The following is a 27,792-nucleotide window of genomic DNA, read 5'->3' on the forward strand; positions in this document are numbered from 1 at the left end:
GAATGTTAGGGAATAATGTACTTAAAGCCACACTTTTCAATCCCAGGTTCTCGCATTAGTGGAGTTCTCCTCCCAGTCAAACACATGGCCAGTATGATGTTTGATTTCTATAACATTAATTACACAAACTGATCTCAACCTTTTGTCACATTTTGCTAATCCTGCAAACAGAGTTATGCAAGCTTTTGATTGACGGTCGGTTCAAATCGCCAATTCCCCACCACAAACACTCGAATTTCCTAAAAAAATTGTCTTCCAGTCGTGTTAAACTTTGAATATAACCACAGAGTTCGATCCGCAGCAACTTCACGCTGACCGCTTGGCAGTCTGTCTGTGTTTTTGCGGCCGGGGAAAACTAAAAAGTGGCATTTTCTGGAGTGTGACGTGCCTGCGTGTTGCCTGTTTGGTGTCCACTTACACAATGAACGCCACCATACCTTGGCGTCCTTTTAAAGGGAGGCTCCGCCTTTAACACACGCACAAGCCGAGAATTCATTGTTTTTTGTAAAGTAAAAGTAGGTTTCCTCAAAATTCTGCGTTTAAACTTCTGAACTACTTTTGGAATAATACCGCCGTGGGAAAGTTGTCAATCATTTAATCGTCGGTGGCATCAGGGAGGAACACGGCGGTTACGTTACCTCCAACAATTGTAGCCCATGGGCCGTGTGCCGGCTTTTTCTGTCACGTTAGCTGTGTTGCACCGGCCTTTGGCTGTGGTGTTGGCTCTGTTGGCTTTGTCGTGCCGACCGGCCCATAGTTGTTTTCTAAAATACCGCTCTGCGCCTACGCGCCCTGTAGACTTGTGTACATATACCAATAAATCTCCGTACAGAGATTGTAGTGCGCCATGGATAATTATAACGTAACTAGGGAGTCTCAGCTGTAGCCACACTAATTTCTGCAACGGGCGATATTTAACAATAACTTTTTTGGTATTGCGCGTTTTCCAAAATACAGATTTGCTGTTTTTTTGTATAGATAACATTTCGAACTAAAAAATGGATAAATGAAGAATACGCCAGTTTCAATATCGATCCTCGATTCCGTGAACACTTGCAAAGCATAAATTTTACTTAAGTTACATCATGTGAATCGATGATTCACAATGTATGCCCAATATATGGCTGTCAGCTTCACAGATGCGATTGTCAAAGTTTTCTCATATTGTTTGTTATGTTTACTAGTGTACAATGTATTATTTTACCAGAATGCGGCAAGTGCGATCTCTAGCTGGATAGCTCCTCTCATACCGGTAATCTGCGATTTCCTCCACGTTTGCAGCAGATATCGATTGGTGGGGGGGGGGGGGGGGGGGCGCGACCAACAACGCGTAGACCCTCTAGCTTGGTTCGAATTATCCATGCCGCGCGGCTGCCCCACCAAGCTTCAATCTCTGTGGGGAGTTTGTACATGCCTGACACGTCTATGGGGCGCGTAGTCGCAGAGCGGTATTTTAGAAAACAGGTAACCGTGGCCGGCCCTCGGAGCTTTTAGGGCCGGCGCGACACATGCAACACGACAGAAAAAGCCGACGCACGGCCCGTTGGCCACAGTTATTGCAGCTACGGTTACGTCTGTGTACTACGGTGGCCCAAAACTACGTGTTCTTGGTATGTAGTTATTTCTCCCCGACTGAGAATTTCTCCCCGACTTATGTGTCAGCATTCAATGTTAGCGTCGCATTCAATTGTTTCTTTCCAACATATGTGTTTGCATTCAATGTCTGCGTAACAGTCAATTTTTTCTCTCCGAAATATGTGTTCGCATTCAAAGTTTGCGTCGCAGTCAATTGTTGTGGGCGTCGCAGTCAATGATTTTCGTCACCAACACATGAGGGCGTTGGCAAGTTTTGGTGAGCGTGACCCTCGCTCCATGACCCATGATTGCATCCGGAAAAAGTATCACTCTTTCAGTGTTCATGATCGCGAAAAGCTAATTCATTTTGAAGGTATATGACAAAGTTATTCATTGTATTGTAAGCTTATGGGATTAATGATCTAGCACCGTCTAGCCCTGGATGTATTGGCAGCTTTGGGACGGGCTGCCGTTTTATATTCGGACGCTCATGTGGGACCCATAGGATGCGTCCATACTGGTGAGCAGCATACCCCCTTGATCAGTATTACACCAAACATCTACACCAAAGTTGACGAAACTTGCTTTGTACATTAAAGATACTATGCTACAACTTCAGCCATTCCTAATTTTCATATTTAATGAGAACATTTCAGTCAATTCCTAATTTGCATATTTAATGAACTTTCCTAATTGTAGATATTTACTTGGATTTGTTTGATCAAAGTTGGCAAAACATGCTATGTACATTGATGATTATACCAGCTTATACCAAAATTGAAAGTCATTTCGCATTTTCATGTCAGCTAATTTATAATTTGCATATCTAATGAGCTTTCACAGTTTGGCATATATAGCTTGAAGGACTTGACCGAAGGCAATTACACTTGCTATAGAAAGTGGTGATAATTTCAGCTTATTACATATCTGTATACTTAATGACCTTTAGAATTAAAGGGTCAAAGTCGGCCATTTTTAGCTCATGTGTTAACACACGTGAGCTTATGTCGCAGCAATGTCTGTCTGTCTGTATGTTTGTATGTCTTTATTTCAGCTTATTACATATTTAAATACTTAATGACCTTCTAGAATTAATCTGTCATGAACATTGTTCATTATGTTGATCATAACACTTTCAATGAAGTTGCAAACATGTGGCAAATGTTCAACTTTACACATAAACTGCAATATGTAATGAAACACGTGATCATTTCAGTTCATATCTGGTTTAAGTTGGCTTTGGAAACTAATTTCATTGTTTTTGAGAAAATGTGCTACCAGTGACCTTTCATTGCACATCTTTCCTATGTGACACATTTCATTTATACATCCCAACACACTTCAACATCCTCTGTGAAGTATACAATAAAAAGTACTTGAATTTAATTTTAAGTTTGATTCTGTGGTTTTGACAAAACGTGGCAAGACAGTATTCTTTACTCTCTGTTGAACCAATATGCTCTCAATTACAGTTTTATATTTAGCTTGAGTGTGAGTGACTTTGGTCAAAAAATTATCTGGTTGACAGGTTTGTATATGACTTGCAGCTAATTATTGAAAATAAGATATTTAAGAAATCTCCATACAGATAATCTTTAAATGTATGAATTTTCTGGTGCCTTTCGTGCTATGTTTTGGTAGTTATGGTAGCTGACCTTTGATTTTCTTAATATTGCAGATACTTATTAGGAAAGAAAGCGATTTAGACAAGTATCTTTTGTACAATGGAGATAATGTTGCCGTTTTTGCCCTGATATTTTTTCAAGGGTGGCAAAAGATGGCAGCTAAGGAGACATTTCAAATCACACCTGCGGTTGGGTATGCTATGCGAAGGTACTGTATAGAAACTGTAATCTTATATGGCCATTTATGTCATTTATTGTTTCTTGTTTAATTAGTACCGCAGACAATCTCCCTGTATTACAAGGTTCATGGCTAGTTGTTCTTCCATGTGTTGATGAATGAGGATTCATGTCTACCACTGTTTAACTGCATCTGCTGAAAAGGCAAAGGCAATTCTTTATCAAATTATCTCTAACTGCTAATTTATATACTTTACATCAATTTGAAAGGAGTATTATGTAAAACATCATAAAAATATCAGTCTCAGATCAATAGTCTTTAGTCAAATGAACCCCTTATAAGTTGAAAAGATCAAGGCAAAATTACTTAAGTATTTTTCTTTCTGTATATTGTAGGGTTTATCGTACTAGGGTGTCATCTGTCCAAGTGCAGGGAAAGTGATGGCAAGATAAAATGCAAACGTAGGTATTACCATTGTACATGTGACAAAGTACTCTCAAGAAAAATTACATTTCAACAACATTCAAGACATGTGCGACTATGAAGTAAGTGAAAAAAACGCAGCCAATATTGAAGATAAAGCTTCATCGCAACAAAAACCCAGGAAAGTTATTACAGGAGATGCTATCCATCACAGCACTCCAGTTCATAATAAAAGACATTACAAACTGAAGGGACAGTTGCTGAGGAAGTTGAAGGGGAGGCTATTGAGGGTCAGCACAAAAGTGTGAAGAATATAACATCTCACATTGATCCAGCAATGGAACCGAAAAAATCAACATAAATCTCCTTTGTGGCTCGAAAGCTGAATTTTTGAAGCTTCAGGGTTAGATGTAAGTTGCATTCAAAGAAAATACTAAAAAAATCTAAAGAGACATGTGCGGGAAAAGCACACTCTTCTCCTTCCTTCAACTATAACAGAAAGGAACTATCACAATCGAATACTTGTAGATGTTGTCAGTGGCATGTACTTGGTCGAAAAGGCAAAGAGGGGTATCAGCTATTCTGTACATGTTCAGCTCAAAGTTGGCTGCACTGATCAACTTTTAAAATGTGAGGACAAAAACTGTCAGTTTGTCTCAGCTTCAGCTGCTACAGGAGGCGATGCATCTGTTCCGTGTCCTCATCTACAAAGTACAAGATTTTTGCCAATGGTAGAAGAAATAATTCTAGAAGATGAAGTATTAGTTAATATGATGTCAACATTATCAAGTAAACGTAGGTATGAATGCTCGAGAGCAAAGTCCAAGGCAGAGACAGACAGAAAGCCACTAATTGCTGCAGGGACGCCATCAACATCAAGATTCATGTTTCTGTCTGTTTTGGAATCATCAAGTAGGTTACTATTCATCCCTTGGTCGTTTACTCGTAACTGTTGACAAGGATACTGTTTCAGTTAAATGCAAGTGTTATACAAACAGAAGAGGGTGTCTCCACAAAGCAATTGCAAGATGGTACCTCAAGCAAAAAGCCCCTGTCCATGAAGAAAAGGTACTTCATCCACAATCTGAATCATCACACACTGTGGAGTGTAGACAAGAAGATGTAAAAGATGAAAATGTAACAAAGACAATGGAGTATGTCATGGAAACGAAATCAATTGATGCTGACAAAGTGCATAATTTACAAAATAAGGCATTGGCTATTGAAGTCATTGTACCATCAGAGGAGACATGTCAGCCGTGCAACAGCAATTCTGTACTTGAGACTGGTCTGGTTTCCCAAAGTGGTATCATCGTTGACCTTGATAGATGTCTTAAGGGTACTAATTTTCTTCCTTTCATTGATTATTCAGTTAAGGAGGTAGTGCATGAAACACAGCATATATTGCTCAATATCCCATTCTATTGTACTTATCTAGGATAAATATTACAGGAATTTTGGCATTTGGCTTTGGAGACTGATTCCTTTGTTTTTGAGAAAATGTGCCACTAGAGTGATCAGCGCCATGACCCTGTCTCTTTTCCAATTCTTTTTATGTTTTTGGATGAACGTTAATATATTTATGCTAACAACATTCTGTTGTACTTAATATAGGATAAAAAAATTACAGGAATTTTAGCATAGGTTGGCTTTGGAGACTGATTTCATTGTTTTTGAGAAAATGTGCCACCAGAGTGACCAGTGCCATGACTCTGTCTTCTTAAAAAGTCTATTGCTAATTTTTGATAGACTTCTAATGATTTATACTCATTACACTCTGTTGTATAGTTATATGACAAATATTACAAGTTTTTAGGAAAATTGGTTTTGCAAAAAAATTCTTTAGTTTTTTGAAAAATGAGCCGCCAGAGTGAGCAGTGACACGACTCAGTCTCTTCTCAAGTTATATTCTTGTTTTTGGATACTCTTAATATATTCATACTTACAACCCTCCGTTGAAATTATCTAGGAAAAATGTCACAGGCAATTTGGCAGAAGTTGGCTTTGGAAACTTATTATATTGTTTTTGAGAAAATGTGCCTCCAGAGTGATCTTTCATTACACATCTCTCCTATGACACATTTCATTTATACCTCCCAACACTCTTCAACATCCTATGTGAAGTATACAATGAAACATACTTTAATTTAATTTTAAGTTTGATTCTGTGGTTTTGACAAAACGTAGTAAGTACTTTACTCTCTGTTGAACCAATATGCTCTTAATTACAGTTTCATATTAAGCTCGAGAGTGACTGACTTTGGTAAAAAAATATCTGGTTGACAGGCTTGTATATGACTTGCAGCTAACTACTGAAAATAAGATATATTAACAAATTTCCAGGTGTTAAATTTTCTGGTGCCTTACATGCTATTTTTGGTAGCTATGTTGAAAAGATGAAGACAAAATTACATAAGTATTATTTTTCTGTATATAATTTAGGGTTTATAGTATTTGGCTGTCATCTGTCAAAGTGCAGGGAAAGTAATGGCAAGATGAAGTGCAAATGTAAGCATTACTATTGTACATGTGACAAAGTAATGTCCAGAAAAATTAGATTTCACGAACAACATCTCAAGACATGTGCGACTATGAAGTAAGTAAAAACGCAGCCAATATCGAAGATAAAGCTTCACCCAAGCAAAAACCCAGGAAAGTTATTACAGGAGATGCCATCCATCACAGCACTCCAGTTCATGAACGAAAGACAAGAGAAATTGAAAGGACAGCTGCTGAGGAAGTTCAAGAGGAGACTATTGAGGGTCAGCACAAAAGTGTGAAGAATATAACATCTCACATTGGTCCAGTAATGAAACTGAAAATGTCAACATCAGTCTCCTTTGTGGCTAGAAGCTGAATTGTAAGTAATGTAAGTTGCATTCAAAGAAAATGCTACAAAAATCTAAAGAGACATGTGTGGGAAAAGTTCACTCTTCATCCTCCTTCCATCATAACAGAAAAGAACTATTACAATGGAATACTTGTAGATGTTGCAAGTGGCATATACTTGGTTGAAAAGGCAAAGAGGGGCATCGGCTATTCTGTACATGTTCAGATCAAAGTTTGCTGCACTAAGCAACTAATAAAATGTGAGGACAAAAAGTGTCAGTTTGTCTCAGCTGCAGCTGCTAGAGGAGGTGATGCGTCTGTACTGTGCCCTCATCTACAAAGTACAAGATATTTGCGAATTGCAGAAGAAATAATTCTAGAAGATAAAGTATTAGTAAACATGAGGTCAACATTATCAAGTGAATGAAGGTATGAATGTTCGAAAGCAAAGTCTAAGGCAGAGACAGACAGAAAGCCACTAATTGCTGCATGGACGCCATCGACATCAAGATTCATGTTTCTGTCTGTTTTGGAATCTCAAGTAGGTTACTATTCATCCCTTGGTCGTATACTAGTAACCGTTGACAAGGATACCAGTTCAGTTACATGCATGTGTTGAACAAACAGAAGAGGGTGTCTCCACAAAGCAATTGCAAGACAGTACTTCAAGAAAGTAGCCGCTGTCCATGAAGAAAAGGTACTTCATCCACAATCTGAATCATCACACACTGTGGAGTGTTCACCAGGGGGAGTAAAGGATGAAAATGTAGCAAAGATGATAGAGTATATCATGGAAACGAAACCGATTAATGCTGACAAAGTGCATAATTTACAAAATAAGGCATTGGGTATTGAAGTCATTGTACCATCAGAGGAGAAATGTCAGTTGTGCAACAGCAATTCTGTACTTGAGACTGGTCTGGTTACCAAAAGTGGTATCATCGTTGACCTTGATAGATGTCTTAAAGGTACTTGTGCGCCCCTCTCACCATAATGAAAACATGGAGGCTCTAACTTCAGGGATATATTGTCTTTGATGCGCATCCACCATCTAACAGAATACGTCACAGTACGATACGATTAACTGAAAAATACACAAAAGAAAATCACTAAGTATGTGTACTTGACTGTTCTACCAATATCACTGAAACACCCATCAAAATGAGTTAAGCTCCTACAGCCAACACATAGGGCGGTCCCCTGGAAGTACATGATATCGTGATAAATCAAAACTTCAGTTTACTTCCTACACTAGTGTGACATCATCCCTAATTTTACTGTCAATGGCTTTCTTTGCATTGAAAATAATACAATACAATTAACATGGTGCTTTCATAACACATTCTTACTGGGTGTACTCATCCTCTTAACTGATTAGGCATGACCATGTTCAACTTGAATATAGTGTCATCAGATTATGCCATGAAGCAGTAGGTGGTATATTTAAGCAATGAAGCACACCAGCGACGGTATACCATGAGATTTTGACCAGTTCACAACATATATGCACTTGCTATGGCTCGTGCGATAGCGAGTGCATATATTATCGTGAACTGAATGGTCAAAATCTCATGGTATACCGTCGCTGGGCACATGTTTATTTATTTTTTATTTACTTATTTATTTATTTCGAGAGCCAGCTCATACACCAAAAAAGTACAGAAAAAAGGAGGGACACAAACTATAAAAAAAACTAATTCATGATGGAAATTAATTATCAGACAGATAAAACTTTAAAAGCAATCAGAAAACAGTCTTTTCCAGAATAGGCTACCACGCATAATATATGTATTGATAGCAGCACTAATAAGAGAATTTTCACTATTCATCAACCTCATATAAAATTTCGAGCGTAAAGTGCGCTGTTTACTTTCAAAAGTCAAAATGTTGCTCTGAACAAAAGTGTTCGAGATACTTAATCTTCTGTCAATACCAAACAAAATTCTAAAACCGTTGTTATAAGCAACGCGAACATTATTGATACACTGATTTGTGAACTTACTCCAAAGATGTGAGCAATACATAGAAGTACAATATGTTACAAAAAGTCTCGTTTTGACAGAGTACGAACAGTTCCAAAACTCACGAATTAACATGTTAGCTCTGGCATAAAACAACCTCATTTGACGCTTAATGTCATCATTATCATCGCCGTTGCAGTTGAAAATAACACCAAGATAAGAATGCTTATCTACAAAAGAAAGCTCTTTGTCATACAAGTACACATGCGGAATCTTACAAATATTTAACATATTAGGCAAAATGGCAAGACACTTAGATTTCAAAGTATTAAAGACGATATCATGGTCATGAGCATATTGAGTACAAATATTCAAGAGGTTGTTGATACCCTTTACACTTGGACAAATCAGTACTATGTCATCAGCATATAACAGGTGATTCATGCACTTTCCACCAAGGAAGCAGCCGATATTTTTCTTTACAAGTAATTGACTAAGTTTATCAACATAAACTGAAAAAAGACGTGGAGAAAGTATACCTCCTTGTCTCACACCATTACATGTTTTAAACTGTTTAGATAAAACTGAACCCCATCTTACAGCAAATTCTTGATGCCTATACCAATAAACCAACATACGAACTATAAAATTCGGAATACCTCTATCAATCAATTTGCGAAAAAGTGTCCAATGGTTCACTTTATCGAAGGCTTTTGTCGCATCAAGAAAACAAAGGAAAACAGGGGTATTATGACGCTTATAAAAATCAATTATTTCTTTTACTAAAAAAACACACATATCAGTTGAGTGACTTTCTTTAAAACCAAATTGATGATCACTTGTGTAGAGTAGACTATCACACTTATCAAGAATGAATAATTCATACATCTTAGAAATGGCAGTGGCAATAGCAATAGGGCGATAATTCCCAGAATTAGTAACATCACCATTTTTATTCTTTACATGTGATTTATTGTTATTATATCATAACAGTATCTTGAAATTCTGGAGCGGAAAGTCAAAAACGGATTTTTGCTCAAGCTGAGAGCTCACGCGTATGCCAGCCGTGGTATACCACCAATATACCACAGCTCTTTTCGCGTCTCGACCAATCAGATTGCTGTATTTGCGCCATCAATCAGGGCTCGAAATTAGCGGTAGTCCCGCGCCCACAGACTACCAACTTTTCCCTGGGGCTACCAAAACCCATGAAATGGTAGCCCACACGGACTACCAAAGCCTGGGACATGAAATTACTTAGTGGGCGACATGATGTGTTGATCGCTGTGAGATGACCGACGCTCATCAACCCAGCTAGACACAGAAAGGCCAGACTATGACTTTATTATGCAACTTAAAAGGCGACAGTGCATGCAGTCGAATTTATTGTGACAAACTTTCGATAAAATATCATTATCTAAACTGATGTAATTAGATGACAGGCTTGGGAAATGCATGAAATGATGGCCAAGGAACATTCATTTTCATAGTTATTTAATCACAATGTATCAATCACAATTAAACACAAAATTATTCAAACTGCAAAGAAAAAGCTGTCGGGCCATCAACAAATTACGCTTTCAGAAGTGTATTTTTTTGATTGATTGATTGATTTATTTAGCACTTAAAAATAACCATACAGTACAAACAAGAAAAAAGACAAAGACAGAAGTACTGGGATAACACAGAAAAGTTAAAAACTTATTTCCACTGTGGTCCCACGAAAAATAAAATCACAAGCAAAACGGCACGACAACAATTAATAAAAACAAAATCATTTTGCTCACGTTGAGTCATTGCTTCATAAAAATACTTCTTTAACTTTCTTTTAAACAGAGAATTTGAAGTAATACTCTGTATATTTCTTGGAACTTTGTTCCATTCAACACTAGCTGTATATACAAAACTATTCTGATAAAACCGAGCCCCACCTTGAATAAAAATAGAATAGGGTCCGGATCTCGTTCTATGGACATGACTGTTAAAAACAAAATTATCAGACAAATATTTCGGTGCTAATCCTAATGTAACTCTATGAACATGATTGAGTTTTATATATACGACTCTGTGGCTAACAGGTAGCCATCCCATTTGTTTGAAGTGAACCGATTCAAGGTGTGCTCTTGCTGACATACCAAGGGCAAACCGTATACTTTATTTTGGGAAGTTTGAAGTTTTTGTTTGCTTTTTAAAGTCAAGGCACTATACCAGTAAGAGCTTGCATAATCAAAATGGCATTGTATCAAACAGTTAGCCAACAGTTTTCTCGTATGAAAATCTAAAAACTTCTTATTACGATATAAAAACTTGAGACGAGAGCATGTCTTTTTAATAACCTTAGATGCTACTGTTTCACCAGACAAGGATTGATCCAAGTCAGTACCAAGATATTGCACACACTGTTTTGCAGCGATGTTGACATCCCCACACAGAACCTGCATTTCCGAACACTGTTTTAATTTTCGACTAGAACCAAACAGGATAGATTCTGTTTTACCGACATGAAGAGACAATTTATTATCAATTAGCCATTCATTGAGATAACCCAATTCCTTACTAAGTTTTGTTTGAATATGTTCAACATCTCTGCCAGACACAAGAAGAGCTGAATCATCAGCATATAAGAGCAGTTTGCATGACACTGCTGATTGCATATCGTTTACATACATTGAAAAAAGTAAAGGCCCCAGTATAGAGCCTTGCGGTACTCCACAATCAACTGAGTTATTATTAGAAAGAGTACCGTTCACGGCCTGAGTTCTACCAGACAGATATGACTTGAACCACCGTACTGACTCTTTATTCATGCCACATGCATCAAGCTTTTCCAACAGTATTGCATGGTCAACCGTATCAAAGGCTTTCTGAAGATCTATCAAAACCATGCCTGTTAACTCCCCTTTATCCATATTTGACCTAATATAGTCAGTAAGGTGGATCAGACAGGTGTCCGTAGAAAACCCAGGCCGAAACCAGATTGAAATTCATACAAAATGTCAAACTTCTGAAGATATTGTTCAAATTGATTGTAAACTACTCTTTCTAAAACTTTGGAGACCACACTCAAAATTGAGACTGGACGATAATTTCCTTCAAAGGTCTTATCTCCTTTTTGTGAAGAGGTATCACTCTAGCACGTTTAAGATCAGATGGCACTTCTCCATGATGAATAGACAGGTTTATAATGTGTGTAAGTGGAGCACTGATTTGTTGAGCTCCATCGATTACAAATCTAGCGGGAAGGCCGTCTAAACCAGCTGCTTGTTCTTTCCAATTTTACCGATAACATCAGTTATAACAGTCTCATCGACTACAGATAACCCAAAAGAATTCTGAGAAGCATTTTGTTTAGAGTAAAAATCTTGAACATGTTTGCGACCAAAACGGCCTTTGCTTACAGGTAATTTATGAAGTAATGAAGATGCAACTGATGTAAAGAAGTCATTAAACTTTTGTGCCACCTTTGAGCTATCAAAACTGATGTCATCCCCAAAGGCCAAACCAATATCGGAATTTGATGTACCTGTCTTTTTTGAAGGAGTACCTAAGCTTCGTAGAGTTTTCCAGAGTTGTTTAGGGGAGTTAATGTATTTTTTTATCCTAGATTTATAAAAGTCAGATTTAGCTCTAGTTATCATTTCACACACACGGTTCTTTGCCGTTTAAATCTTTATACAAAGTTTCCCCACCCGTTTTGCGAAATTGTGAAAGTGTTTTGTCTCTAAGCTTCACAGCCTCTAAAATTTCTGAATCAATCCATTCTTCCGACCTTTGCTTTATTCTAACCTCCTTTATAGGAGCAAATTTATCAACTACAGTCATAAATGACGTTTTAAATATTTCCCAAGCCCTGTCGACGTTATCGCAATTAATAACATCAAACAGTTGATATTTCTAAGGGCATTTTGAAATGTATAATATCATAATTTTTCATTGACCGAATTTTTACAGTTCTATGCTGACCTATTTTTCTACGACCAACTTTCCTGGTACAATATGTAATTAAGTGGTCACTGATTCCCACTGGCAATACTCCAGATTGATATATCTTATCCTCATCAGACACAAAGATGAGATCAATTATAGAACTACTGGTATCAGTGACTCTAGTGGGATCTTTAATTAGTTGAGAAAGGTCGATTGCATCACAAAATGAATGCAGATTGTTCAACAGACTGTTTGCGTTTGAAGAACAAGAAATATTACAATTGAAATCGCCGATAATGATTATTTCATTACCAGGTATCCGATCAGATCTTAAACATATCTCCTCTAAAGAATTGAAAAAATTCCTAGAATTAGGAGGGCGATAGCACGTACCCAACAAAATTGGCTTCACTTTCGGCAATAGTATATCCACCCAGACTGATTCAAGATTTTCATCCTGTAGATCAGGTCAGATCAGATCAGGTCGAGGTTTGAAAGCGATGTTAGTACGTGTATATATACACACTCCTCCTCCCTGTCGGTTTCTATCATTTCTCTGACAAACATTATTTGAAATTTGAATCTCACTATCAGGGACGGTTTCATCAAGCCATGTTTCCGTGATACCTATAACTGTTGCTTGGGTTCGTTCAGCGAGAAGTCTTACCTCAGTTAATTTAGGTAATAAACTCCGCGCGTTGAGATGTAAAATATGTAACCCTTTCATTTGGAAACATTCAAAATGCTGTTCATCAGCCTGTGAGGGAAAAGGCACTTCAGCTTGAGTATCCGCGCCTAGGGTTCGACTGTCAATCGACGTAAATTTTCTGTCTTGTTCTCTCGCATCGCCATTAGTAGTAGTAGCAGACTCCATGTCCCTTCCATGAAGCTCCTGGTCGATGATCGGTATGTCATTTGACAGATCGATACTATCAATAGATGGCACACTGCAAATTCTTCTAGCTCTCCGGCAAGCTAAATTCGTGCTAAATTCGTACCGGTTTATTTGTCGCTGAACGGATTGCTTCATTTTCCCTAAATTGGCTTGCTTTTTGGTTTGTTTTCAGTTTGCCTACAGGCCACTTGATTGAATAGACTGGCAAGTTAACAGACCACACAGAGTGTAGGACTTGGTTTGCTGGCAATCCACTATATGTATCTAAAAAAGCTTGAATTTAGACCAAATTCAAAAAAACATCAGTTTACAGGCAAGCCAGGTCTTCCTTGTTAGACTGGCATGAATGTGGTTTGCTTGCAAGCCATCCATAATACATTTGTGGTCTGTCGGCAGGCCGGGAGAGCATCCAGTTTTAGGTAGGGCGGGGCTGGGCGGGGGAAGGAGGGATATGGGGCTGGCATGGAGTGATTGGGCACTGCAACGCCTTTACTGTCTGTTGTCCTTTTAGAGTCAATTTAATCCTCTTTCTATCAGGTTCCATAGACAAAGCTTGGATATTAATATCACTTAGGAGAAAGAGGATTAAAATAACTTAGTCTTGATGTATATACCCGGTACACTAAACACTGACAAACTGCATAATCCTGTAAGAAACAGTAAAGAAACCCCAATAAAATGGCATTTTGTCCAGTGAAAGGAGAGGGCTATGGTGTAACCTGTGAAAGAAATCACACAGAGAAATGTCTTTAGTGTTATTAAATATTATTGATAAAATGAAAATTCTTGACAAAGTTTTACAATTACGGTAAATATGACTTAACAAACATTTATGCTAACAATAATAATAATAATGATTTGAATATATATGTACGCAAATAACAAGTGTAACTTGGTAAGAAATAAAATACAGCAAAACCTGTGTTATCTCAACTTTGCGTAAATAGAACAGTCAAACTTTAGAGGTTTTCAAGTCCATTGCCTATCAGCACAATGACAAATATTCCTAAATATCATTTCAAAAAAATTCAAGTCCAAGTGGAGGTAGACAGGTTTTGCTGTATGTGGAAAATATTTAAAAAAACTACAGGACTCTAAAATGAGAAAGTGCTGATGAAGAATTTAAAAAATATACTGGCCAACTGTTCAATGAATGGCATAAAATAACATCTGATTTCAAAACATACTGTCAGTGACACTGTCACTCAAATTTAAACTAGGTCATTCCCAGTGACTAGAATACATTATGGCTGTCAAATAAGTAGTTCTGAAGAATAAATTCTTTGACTTGAAACTGAAGTTCAATGACACTTGGCTCACATTTGGTTTGATGTGGCAGGCCAGAGTGAGTATATTTAAAGTTAACGCCTGAGAACATGCATACCAAGTTTCAAAGCAATCAGATGAGCAATTTCAGAGAAAATGATCTTTTTAACAAAAAATTGGAAAAATTGCCCAAAAATACAAATATAAGAAAATTTCACCAAAATTAGAAGACATTCAAATAAGGTTGCCTCTAGGTACATGTATACCAAGATTTTCCCTTTACAACTTCATTAGATATTTTGTACACTGACATATTTGTTTGAACAAATTCACATCTCCACCCATGGGTGCACCTGTACACCAAATACTAAGATAGTAGGTGCTGCAGTTTTGCATATTTAGATGTGGACGGACACACATTGCACATACTTACAGACATACAGATACTGACAACTATAGAAGCTCTCTGGTATTTGTGCATAAAACAAAAACCAAATAGAGGCACAAAACCTGCCAAAGAAATACAAATATGCAAATCTCACAAAAATCGGTAACCAAGCGACCTTGCAGCCGATAGAGCTCCGCTGTATTGTGTAGAGATTTAACTATTTGTGACATATGTTTTGACGAAGGTGGAAATCTTTCACAACCTTTGATATGTTTGAAGGTGAAGAAAGACATGGGACTTATTGGGATGAAAGGCAAAGAATCTCTGCTCAGGCTGAATGGCAGGAAAGATAACACTTTCCTGGCTGACCTTGACTTAGATTAATATCATCCGTAAGAACATTTATACCAAATATCAAAGCTATAAGACAAGCAGTTTTAGAAAACAAAGTTTGTGACAAAAATGGCAAAATTTGCCCTAAAAATACAAAATTGCAGATTTCAGCATAATTTCAGTACATCATATTAAGATAAACACTGGGAACTTCTACATCAAATATCAAAGCTATCAAATAAGAATTTATGAAAACCAATTTTTCTGATAAAAATTGCACCCGAAATACAAAATTACAGATTTTATCATAATCTCGATACACATTACATTAGGATAACCCTTGGTGACTGTATAATTAATGTCACGGCTAACAGACAAACACTTGTGAGGACAAAAAATGACCCAAAATGGCTAAAATTCAAATTCTAGACTTCATCACACAGATTCAATATATTGTACACATTTTGATCATCCCTATGAACCCTGAATAAAAAGTATCAAAGCTATCACAAAGGCGGTTTTGATAAAAGTAATTTCTGACTTGAACAAAATAGCAAAATTAGCCTCAAAAAACAAATTTCATATTTCATCACAATTTGAACAAATATATATTTCAAATATTAAAGTAATCACACTGGCTGTTTTGAAGAGGAGGCTTGAAATGTAAAAACTTCCGGACCGGACGACAGACAATGCCACAAATCCACCTAAAAGATAAGATTTGCATCACTAACAGGGAAGCCAAAAACCTGAGGTCACTCCAAGGAATCTAAATGCCAAGTTTCAAACTAATCAGATGAGCTGATTAATAGAAAAATGATTTCTTGGACTAGAAAATGTAAAACTGAAAAAACAAGTATATAAATTTCAATAACAATAATTAATAATAAAAAAAAATTGTAAATAAATTATAATGCAACTACATAACCTTTTGCATTCCTAGAAAGCTACAAAACCAAGCTTAAAATAATCTAACAAGTTGCATATAAAAAACAATACTTGAAACAAATAGTGAGAAAATTTGACAAATAACGTACATGTAAATGTACATGTACATGTACATTTGTGAATTTCATCACCATTGCAGACTCAATACAATAATTTCATTGTTGCTATAAATCAAGAGTCATCACTTCTACTGAAGCAGTTTACAAGAAAAAGTATTTTAAGAAATAATGCAAAAAACAACTAATTTTTATAAAATAAGTTAGTCTAAAAATGTCTTAGTTTGATGGAAAAAGTCAGTCCTACTACAACCATTGAAGTTACGAGTGGAGTTTGGGAACATGCCTGGACCATAGCATGCGTGGGGAGCAAAGAATGAGGAAGTTTAACGGGTCTCAAATCTTCAGTAAAATATTTTATTTGATGAATACCAATGTTTTCAGCGATAAGCATTTCAACTTCTTCAGGGTAAACCATGGTAGAAGAAATCCTTTATCAGTGTTTACCCTGAAGAAGGTACCGTGTGTGTCGCCAAAATGTTGGTGTTCTTTAAACAAGCGACCTATCTGCCAATACAGCTCTACTATGTTAAGTAGAGACTAACAATTTGTGAGAAATGGGTTGATGAAGCTGGAAATCTTTGATAGCTTATTTCAGGATGGCATGACGAAATATTTCAAAACTGGCTGCAAAAATACACAATTAAGATGTCATCATAATTTTGACAGATCACATAAAGATCGTGCCTACAAACATGTCTACCAACTATCAAATTTATCAAACAAGTAGTTTTTGAGAAACAATCTTTTTTAACAAAAAAGGGAAATTGTTGTCAGAAGAATACAAAATTGCAGATTTCATCATGCTGCTATAAATACATGATAATAAGGATAATACCTGGGAACCTATATACCAAATTCAAAGCTATCAGACAAGCAATTATAGTAAAAGAAATATTTGACCAGAATTGATGAAAAAAGCCTTAAAATACGAATTTGCATATTTCTGAACAATTTGAACAAATATGATAAGGTCATCTTTGAGGGCCTGTACTAAAAGAATGAAAGAAGTTGGAGAAGTTCTTTTGAAGGCACAAATTGGAATGTTAAAAGTTGACACCTGGACAATGCCACACATATTTGATAAGGTCTGCATGCCGACAGCAGAGCGAATAACTCTACCACCTGAACAGCCTCATTCTTTACTCTCCACATCTAACAATGTTTCTGTAACTGTTACGCTCCTTCATGGGAGTATTGAGAGACAGCGACACAGCAAAACTGAAAACCTGTCGACTGGTAACATCTAAATAAATGTCAGACAAACACAATGATAAAATGAGCTGCTAAAAATTTATATAAGAAATAGTCCTCATCATATCAATATGAAAAGTATGGTTATCCTCAGTGATTTTTATATAAAATAAAAACAATTGTGAATAATGTTTATAATTTCTAGTGGCACATGCCAGATCAGTAAGTACTTGTTATGACTATACAAGCCATAGTGAGGTCATCCTTGGAAACAAATCAATTTTCATTGCAATTGGTATTGGAGAAAAAGATCACAAAAAATAAGCTGGAAAAGTATAAAAAAAATTCAAACAAACATATTATGCAAATGTTAGATTGCTGAATTAGGAGTTCCTGGGACCGGTGGTATACCAACAATATTTTTATCATAGGAAATACCAAAAAACTTGCTGATACAAATGTGACCAACATTTGCATAAAAGTCAGAGTACTTGCAAAAGTTAAAATATCTATTTTCATGCTAATTTAACAAACACCTACCTATAGCATCCCTACAAAGCTAAAAGCTATACTTGAGAGCTGTCAGATTAATACGTGAGAAAATGCTTTTATGAGAAAGTAGCAAATTTACCAAAACATTTTTCTAAATATTCGAAGTGGACAATTTCAATGAAGATTTTTGAAGTAAGTTGAGCAATATAAAGAAATACTAACACATGTACATGTACAAATTTTTTGTACATTTTGACATTAACAGTTGATAAGGGCTCCCAAGGAAGCTGCACATTGACTTTGGAAGCTGTAAGACCAGCCATATCAGACAAGAAGCTGTCAAACCAACCACATTAGAAAAGAGGCTGTTTGAAAACACTAAAAAATCAGATAAAAAATTTGCATATGCAAGGTATTTGTCCTTTGATAATATTAAATCAGTCATAGTCAGTGGCTTGTAGTCCAAATATCACATGGTGAATGTCATCTGAGCAGTTTTAGTGAAGACTAAATTTGAGGACAGACAAAATGAATGAGTCAGCTTGTCTGATCAGCTTCCCATCTCTGACAGCAAAGCAAAAAATAGTAAAAATGAAGTTTTCTTAATACTGCAATTGAGAAAATAGGCATACCGGTACATACAAAGTCCTACTTTTGATGTTTCATGATTTTCAGAAGACATTGTCTTGCTATGACCAAATTACACATTACCTATAATAGCAAGGCCTAACTGTCTGACCGTACCCCGGATTGTATTTTTGTCTTTAGATGTGAGCCAAAAGTATTCTAAAAACTGACATGCACTCTTTAAGGCTCGAGCATAGTCAAAGTTACACAGGAAATGCACTCCCATATAAGAAAGGAGTGCAAGAACAAGATTATTGCTTTCAACATTGCAAAAGATTATTCCTTCAAGTTCAAGGAAAATAACAAACTGCTTAACCTTCTCCTCATGTACCAAAACACCCAAACGAGGTAGTCTGCCATCTTTTCTTCCTTTCATAGAAAGTTTTCCAGCATCCTATGAAGAAAGAATAATCATGGTAAAAAATATATAACCAATATAAGACAAGGTTCTTTATATACCTCTGAAAGGCTTTGTTCTTAAATTTGTCCAGCATGTGACACACAGAGTTAAACCACTACTGTGGTGACAGAAGCTTACTCAAAGAGACAAAGAGCATAATGAACATGACACAATATTATCAAGTTATCATATTATGTTGAATTACTGAGATATATGATACTTACATCAACAATGGTTACAATCTTCTCCAGTGCACTTTGACCGCCAAAGGTGATCTCCAACACTCTGATAACTGCCAATGTACTGATCCCTATAGTGTAAATGCCAAAAATATTGTGCATTATGTGTATTATCATTAAAATAAAGTCTTTTTATACAATCATTCTAGGACAAACCTGTTGATGATATTACATAAGTCTAGCATATTGCATGTCATTACATTTTAAATTTCAGGTGCATTTGACTCAAAATTGCATCGAAATGTAAAACAATATAAGGCAATATAGAGTCAATGAATCATTGACTCTACAACTATGTACTATGTACAGCACAATATTCTACCCTACTCAATACTGTACTACTCAATAACAAAGCAAACATGGATAGATTTATTGCGATGCCAACCTTTCCAACTTTAAAAACATAGGGCCAAAGTCCCTGAAGCTACTATAGACATGGATACAAAATTAAGAATTTCCTGACTGTATGAAATCATCTCACTAAGGTCATCCTAGGGACCTGTAAACCAAATATTAAAGCTGTCTGACCAGCAGTTTTGCAAAACAAGTGACCCAACAGTCGACAGAGGTCTGCCGTGTTATGTAGAGAATAACTTTTTGTGACACATGTATTGATATAGCAGGTGGATATCTTTGATAGCTCATTTCAGGATGGCCTGACCAAAATGGCAAAATTAGTTGCAAAAATACAAAATTGAAGATTTCATCATAATTTCAATATATTACATTAAGATAAAGCCTAGGAACCTGTATACCAAATATCAAAGCTATCAGATGAGTACCTTTTGAGAACAAATATTTTGACTAAAAATGGCAAAAATTGACCCAAAGATTTCATCAAATTTCAATATATCACACTGAGACACCCCTAGGAACCTGTATACCAATATCAAAGGCATCAGACAAGTATTGTTTGAGAAACACATCTTTTGACCAAAAATGGAAAAAATTGCACCAAAAATACAAAATTGCACATTTCATCATAAATTCAATATATCATATTTAGTTCATCTATAGGAACCTGTATAATAAACATCAAAGCTGTCAGATGAGTGGTTTTGATGAAATGAAGTCTTGACCAAAAATGACAAAAAAATTCCTTAAAAATACAGATTTGCACATTTCATCACAATTTGAACAAAGCTAAGTTGGGTTATCCCTAGGGATCTGTATACCAAATAACAAAACTGTCTGACCAGCGGTTATGAAGAAGATTTTTTACCAAAAACGCCTTTGGCACTAATTTGCATATTTTCAACAATATCATGAAATTAAAAATACAAGTTTCTCATAATCATATTTTCCATCTACACAACATATATCAAATCAGTAAGTAATGCGGTTCTCAAGATATTTGAGTGGACGGACACCTCACAAACGGACATACATACATACATACATACATACAGACTGACGCCGGACGGATACCCATCCCAATAGCTTCTATAGACAATAGTCTATAGAAGCTAAAAACAGAGACCTTGGAGTAGTGTCTATTCATTTATGTGTACATTGTTTGTGAAACTTCCATTAGGGTACCAGAATAGCAATTTACGTGTCATTGCTTTGCTGTCTATCATATTATGCCCGTTTTTCATGCTTGTAATACCTGGCAACAAGATTTACCTTTGGCATCAATGTTTTGTAACAAGCCATACGTGATGAGACTGTCTTCAATTGTTTTCCAATCAGCCTGAAGCTCATCTCTGGTTACTTGTGGTGAATTTGGATTTTGCTGGATGATGTATATCATATCCTCTACAATCTGTACAGAGAAAAGATGTTGGATCTTGAAATACATAGTATGCACCTCTTGCTCAGGTATTTGGACTCTGAAACATTCGCTAGTTCATCACTAATGAGCAATCATAATGATATTCACGGAGCAAAAGAAGATTTCGCCATACATATTTTCGTAAACATTGAAAGTTGACATGTAATTTCCCCCACAAACTTCATACGCAAATGATGGCTTGTTTGAATCTTAACAGTATGTAAAATGTTTACCAAGCTTGCCATGGAGGCCCCTGGCACTGAAGTATGTATAGTGAAATGTTTCCTGAAGAAAAGTTTGGGGAAAATGTATGCTTTTGAATTTGTGGTTTAAACTACCTTAATTTAAACTCTATGGTTCACTACTGAAGGAAGTGACTACAGGATAGAGTGCTGTGTGAGTGAAAAACATATTACAATGTGTAATACAAAATTAATTATTATTTATATGTCTTATTCTCCTCCTTCGCTTCTTCCTATCTTTACAAACTATCTTCCATTATCAATCGGGAAACCATTTTAGAAAATAGAAAATAAAGTTGACGGCATTCACAGTTTGATACTGAAAATGGTAAACATTCATGAACACAAGGTGTGCGAAATTAAATAAGTTTTCAGTTGAGATTGAATCCAGCTACTTTGAAACTGAAGATAATTTGACATTGAGGATATGTGAACATATTTGTGTAATGCCATCGTTCCTTATGGATTGTGAATGTAATTGATGCATAGGCAGGTGTAAAACCAAAACATAGGATAACATACATTGCACGCACAACACAGCCAAAAACTTACACATCGCGTGCAATCCTATTGAACACTATTTTCACTGGCAGCGACTCTATTTAAAAAAAGTGCATTCCGGTGACAAGTGCCATAGGCAGCTACGCTTTGAGACACACTGCACATACACACACCTACACAACGTATCATGACATGCAGTTGGTTTTCACACTGACACAATTTTGAACACTGGGTCCACCTGTTTTTTAAAAGTTCTCATCCATATTGTGAAATTGTGTTTGCTTCTTCTTTTCCTATATTTTCCAAACTATCTTTCCATAATAATTTGGGAAATCCTTTTAGAAAATAGGACATAAATTGATGGCATTCATTGTTTGATACTGAAAATGGTAAATATTAATGAACACAATGTATCAGGACATGTAGTTGGTTTTCACACTGACACAATTTTGAACACTGGGTCCACCTGGTTTTTTAAAAGTTCTCATCCATATTGTGCAATTGTGTATCAGTTATTTTACTCACTTGTATGCAAACCAAAAAAAAAGCTCATGACAGCGGAGCTAATTAGGCAAATGTGAACATCACAAAATTACAAAATTCTCTGTATGATATAGTTTTTTGATATTTCAAATATAAAGTTTGATTATTTGCATATAAATTTATGATCAACTTGGATTAAACACAAAATAGGTTAGTTTAGCATAATCAATTATGATAGCTGATACAGCATACTGTAAATATTGGATTTAGATAGGGTGGCCTATCATCTCTGAGAAGATTATTCATTTGATAGAAGACACTCACAGAATACACTGTATAATACATTGCTATGGTGAGAAAGGAATTAAACCTTAACTTAACTTTCTCTATGAACTGCAAAATGGCCCTTCAGCCTAGAGGTTATTGACGTCTTCCATTGTAAGGAAATAAAATCAGGCCCATCAATCATTTGATCTGCAAAAGAAAAATAAAATTAGGAAACAAGTTTAATTTGCTTTATCATGTTGATTAATAAGATTGAACAAATGAAGTCTGAGAGTGAGACACTGAACCTTATGACTGCGTTGGCAGTAATTTAATCGCTTTTGGCGGGTAAGTAAGACGGGCAAATGCCTTTCATTGGTTACAGATAAATCTTGCGAGACTGAATTAGAATGAAGTGTAAACAAGGGACATCTGTGTGATGAGCAGATGAGAGGGTTTCATATGTTCTACCATAACATTTCTCAGCACTCTCCCAGCTCTGCATTACTGACCGCAGAGCTGAAATTGTTGAGGAATAATCACCTTGTAAGTTTTTCCGCTGCGCAGAAAATTTCCTGCCGTGAAATAGTTAAACGTATAGTATAGCAATGACGTTTGAAAATCAAACACACGGCACACATTTATGCGAACCCAATCGTAACTTGATACCACAAGCGGAGCGAAAAAGAATGTTGGCGGGTAAATCCCTTCTAGTTGAAGTTTAGCCGAGGTTGAATTTGATTTTTGTTAGCCTTCTACTCACATAAATAAACATACCTACACAATAATTTTTTGGCAAAATGAATTAGTATCTCATAAAACGCGACTTATCTTCTCTCCGTCTGTCTTACTGTGGTGGTGAAATGATGTATGAATTCCTTTCACAGAATTACCTTAGTCATGGCCTCTGCTACACAATGTCAATGGATATGTAAAACGGTGACATGAAATGTGTATAAGCTTATAACAAAGCAGATTCGAAGACGTTTAAGATCATGTTGTAGTCCCGGTTAAGTTCAGCTGCAAGTTGCCTATGCGTTGATGATAAAATGATGAAACACCCAAATTTAAGGAAACAAGAGTGAGAACACTGTAATAAGACCGTGGGGCCTGTCATGGAGGTCGGACGATCGTGACTTACCGTTGAGAATTTTCAAAACTGTCTGTGGGAAACGGTTGTCCTTTAGATGCAGCTGAAGCTCTTCCTGTGACATGTTAGCGACAGGCGGGCTTTTGGTCCAGAGTTGGCCATTGTCTTCACCGTATACCGGGTACAAAGGGCGGGCGGATAGTTTTGAAGAACACAGTGACTGTCCTGCGTCCGAGGCATCCGCAAGCGAAATAACATCTGAAAGGCGCGGTTCATCGCACTTATACTCATGGTACTTGATCATGTTTACGAGAGCGGATGCAGGGTCAAAGGTTATGAGACGCTCCCACACATGGCCGATCAAAAATATGAAGTAACGTTATTACCATATTTTTTCTCTATCTTATTCACATCTGAACGTTTACACTCATTATCGTAAATATGAACATTTTCTCATGATGATTTCAGGGGTAAAAGTATCAAACAGTGGAAAGCAAACTGGGCTACGTATTGGCATCTTACCCTCTTTACATATTCGTGCCTCCGCCCCTCCGTCCTCAGTGTGTCACTTCGAAATGACATGCAAACGTGGCAAGTCTTTCCGCTTAAAATATGACCCTATGTGCGCAATCGTGCAAGTTCCATTCCAGCCACCGCGCTCATGTACACGGCAGTCATAGCAACGTACCATCGGCATCGTCATTCTCCGCCGCACTTCGAATACGCGCTTCATAATTGCAATTGCAGTAAATACGCGCTGGTAAGAACTTAGCCCTGCGTACAGGTCTGTGTGTTCCCGGCGTTATACGGCCTCCACCAAGCTCGACAGAAGTTTATTTACTATTTTGGTACAAGAGAATTCATCTCTCACAGCACGATCCACATGAAGAATTTTTTATTCGAAAAATTTAAGTGTGACTACAACTAATATTGCTGCCATTGTTTTCATTTTGATCTTTGAAAGGTCTGTAATTTCGTATGCTGCTCTCACTGCGCTGCATGTAGCTGCAATAATTGTAGCCTTGGTTGTTGGTGGGGATTGGGCTTCTAAAGGCTACAATTATTGCAGCTACGCTGCATGATACATGTACTAGACCCACATCAGTTGAATTTTGACGTAAACACTTGACGCTAAATCGTATTGATTGTTTGTCTTTTTTCCAAGATTAATTCAAACTATATTTTCTCTGAGCTACGTTTTCTTCATCCGGGAACTGCATACGCTCTTTGAATTCAAACCTTGATGAAGACTTTTGTCAGTTTGGTTGGGCTCGGAAACCGTCTCTATGTTTGCTTTGTGCTATCGTGAGGCAATACAGTTCTCATTACTCCATGGCGTTTGATGCCGAATGACTTTGCTACTCAGTCTCCTAACTACGCTAACCCGTCGGGCTTGTATTGTAGGCACCAACAATTAGTACTTGCCCGGCGGTAAAATCAGCTAGCCAGGGAGCTCTGGGTAGTGCATTTGCTCACCCTTGCATTCTAATACCATTCTGAACGGAGTAATCGTGTCGCTTCCAGAACCCGGAAGTAACAGTGCAGAAAGGCGGTCGCAATTGAGTGATCGATCCAACCAAACCGTTTTTCGGGTCGAAAATTTGAATTCGCATGCATGGCTATATAATGACTATCAAATAAAAAATCGCCAAATGAGTTTTATTCGCACTTTGCGAGTGTGGCTCCACTTGTTATGTTTTCAAACCAGGGGGCAATCCCGCATGCCATGAAAAACGGTCAAAAAATCAACCGCTGCAGTGGATAATAATCTCTATTTCAAAATGGAATAAATTCCCGCCAGATCATAGAATAGGTTTAGTTTGTCAACAAACCAATGATGACCAATTTTTGCACAGTGATCTTGTCGGGTGGAATACAAACCATTAATTTCGCCTCTGGTCAGTGCCTTTCACAAACCATAAGTTTTCTGGTTAAGATATTAATCAGTATTTCATGCTCAAAGACACATAAGCTTGCCCGCAAACCTAATTGGAATAAATACTAGACAGTGCTCTGAAATTTCAATCCAGAAGAATTTGCAGTGCATGGCACACCTGGTACAGCACCAGTCTTCGTTGTAATTTACATAAAGCCTCTCATATTGTTTCAATGAAATTCGCTCGCATTTTATGTGGAACCAAGTGTTGCAAACAGAACAGAGTAGGCCCATTTGGTTATTTTTCACTGCATTTGAACACGCACCACATGGAAATTTGGTGCGTGGCCCTGGGTTGCATTGAACATCACCAGATACCAGTAACAGAAGACAGAGGACACTTCGACTGGTGCGAAACGATACTGCATAGGTCCTGGGCTTTGTGTTACGTAATACTGACAAAGTTGCAAAACCGAATGGCTTGCATACACTCGAGATTTCGAATAAACGGTCCTGTAATGATTGAACATGGTTGAAACTGTCGCAGTGAGTTTCATAAGGAGTTACCTTATGGTGTACCAGATCATCCCATGATAGTGTATTATCGTGGAGAAATATGGCCAAAATTGCCACGAAAGTATTAGGAACATGACTGTACCAAGTTGTCATCCTGAAATTCATAGCGAACTAATTTTTAGCCAAGTTAATGTTTACACGTGCTGAGTGAAAAGTCGTTGTCATGGCGAACATCAAAATTTGCACATAAGCTCTGTGTATGTGTGAATAGGTCGTCAAACTTTGAGGCGTCCACTACACATGCTATACCGTTCTCCTAAAGCTACGATCTGCAGGTATTGATGTCAATGACTGGAATATTCACTTGCTGGGTAGAATCATGAAAAATAAATCTTTCACTGTCAAGATATAAATAAAATATCCTTTACAAAAAACTTTTCATTCATACATGGACTACCAGACTTTGTCACTGGGCTACCAACTTCAGAAAACGGTAGCCCAACGGGACTACCTATGAAAAAAGTTAATTTCGAGCCCTGTATATATACTGGTATGATATAAGTGTAGCCAAAATAGCTTAAGAATAAACTAATTCTCACCGAAACAATTTCCCAACACCAACAATCAAAGGGACTAGCATCTATACTCTGCCAAAATACCTTGACTGTGTCTTATACACACTGGGGAAGTCAAAGAATAAAACAGTGGCTTATAAATCAAATACACACAGGTAGTGGCAAGGCATTCAAATACGGCAAATATACTATTTTTCAGCATAATATATGTAACTTTCAAGCAAAGCTTGGGTAATGCATATACTGTAACAATTTGCCGCAGAAACTTGTACTAAAATGCCTAATGGATTGCACAATGCAAAACTCACAGTCAAATGCGTAATTTTGAACGTCTTTTAGCGTGGAATATAAACGCATAAATCATCCGCGAAACTGCTGTGACTGTGAGCTGACCAGAGCTAGTCACATGGCCGGATCCAATACACAGAAAAATCGCCAAGAATTGCTCAGTATATATCGTCAGATGTACTCTCAAAAAACAAATCGCAGTAAACACCGTCGAATATTAGACTGCTACATACCATTCCTGTATCTTGAAACTTTTAACTTGATGCATTAAACCATTAAGTTTACAAATCGAAGAAACAAACCTTTTTCACTTCACACAAAAACAAAGGAAGCATGGCGCGCTGACCAGAGGTCAAAGGTCAACACAAAACAAAAGGCATCGAAAGTGACAGAGAAAAGAGGGCGCTATATTGCAAAACTTAGAAATTTGACCTCAACAATTAATTTTCCTCCTTTCATTTGTTAGTCAGTTAAAGAGGCGCTGCAAGAAACACAGCATATATTGCTCAAAATCACTTATTTGCAAATATTCAATTTTAATTAATTTGGTAGCCTGAGATTAAAATATTTGTTTGGTTCACCTATTAGGCTGTCAAGCAGTCGTACATTGTGTGATAAAGAAGTCTAAATTTATGCAAATCACCCGATTTTGTGGTTTTCCCTTTTCTACCAATTTCAAGATTTCCAAAGAATTTTAAGCCACTCTCTCTGGGTCAAATTTTATAAAATGTACACATCGTGTTCTTTAATGCTATAAACGATTATTTTGTTTGGTAATGAAGTTCTTACAGTTTGAATAAGAGGCATTTCAATTTTGCTTTTGATTC

General features: G+C 36.8%; 1 protein-coding gene and 1 long non-coding RNA gene across 4 annotated transcripts; both read right to left on the reverse strand.

Moving 5' to 3' along the window:
• Positions 1-6,757: 6,757 nt before the first annotated feature.
• LOC139149875 (uncharacterized) lies at positions 6,758-27,289 on the reverse strand. The gene is made up of 3 exons (XR_011556159.1): positions 27,199-27,289; positions 26,702-26,782; positions 6,758-7,714 (listed from the first exon to the last, which is right to left on the reverse strand). It is a non-coding gene; the product is annotated as an uncharacterized lncRNA (long non-coding RNA).
• Positions 17,277-24,413, reverse strand: LOC139149874 (uncharacterized). Of its 3 annotated transcripts, XM_070721880.1 has the most exons (5): positions 23,762-24,413; positions 22,737-22,830; positions 20,983-21,121; positions 19,342-19,427; positions 17,277-19,111 (listed from the first exon to the last, which is right to left on the reverse strand). In XM_070721880.1, exons 3-5 carry the CDS (start codon positions 21,107-21,109, stop codon positions 18,791-18,793), a joined length of 534 nt encoding a protein of 177 aa, XP_070577981.1. In that variant the 5' UTR covers positions 21,110-21,121; positions 22,737-22,830; positions 23,762-24,413; the 3' UTR covers positions 17,277-18,790. The 3 variants fall into 3 exon arrangements, with proteins under 3 accessions (XP_070577981.1, XP_070577979.1, XP_070577978.1); XM_070721878.1 differs by lacking the exons at positions 22,737-22,830; positions 23,762-24,413 and adding an exon at positions 21,364-22,098; XM_070721877.1 differs by lacking the exons at positions 22,737-22,830; positions 23,762-24,413 and having other exon boundaries at positions 20,983-22,098.
• Positions 27,290-27,792: the final 503 nt, after the last annotated feature.

The sequence above is a fragment of the Ptychodera flava genome, chromosome 14 (assembly GCF_041260155.1).
Source record: "Ptychodera flava strain L36383 chromosome 14, AS_Pfla_20210202, whole genome shotgun sequence".
Lineage (NCBI taxonomy): Eukaryota > Metazoa > Hemichordata > Enteropneusta > Ptychoderidae > Ptychodera > Ptychodera flava.

Coding starts and splice junctions, on each gene's coding strand:
- LOC139149874 (XM_070721877.1), bottom strand. CDS start 21,157: ATGTATTTCAAGATCCAACATCTTTTCTCTGTACAGATTGTAGAGGAT. Junction 19,428..20,982: donor ACAAAACATTGATGCCAAAG/GTAAATCTTGTT, acceptor TTTACACTATAG/GGATCAGTACATTGGCAGTT. Junction 19,112..19,341: donor AGATTGTAACCATTGTTGAT/GTAAGTATCATA, acceptor CTTTCTTCATAG/GATGCTGGAAAACTTTCTAT.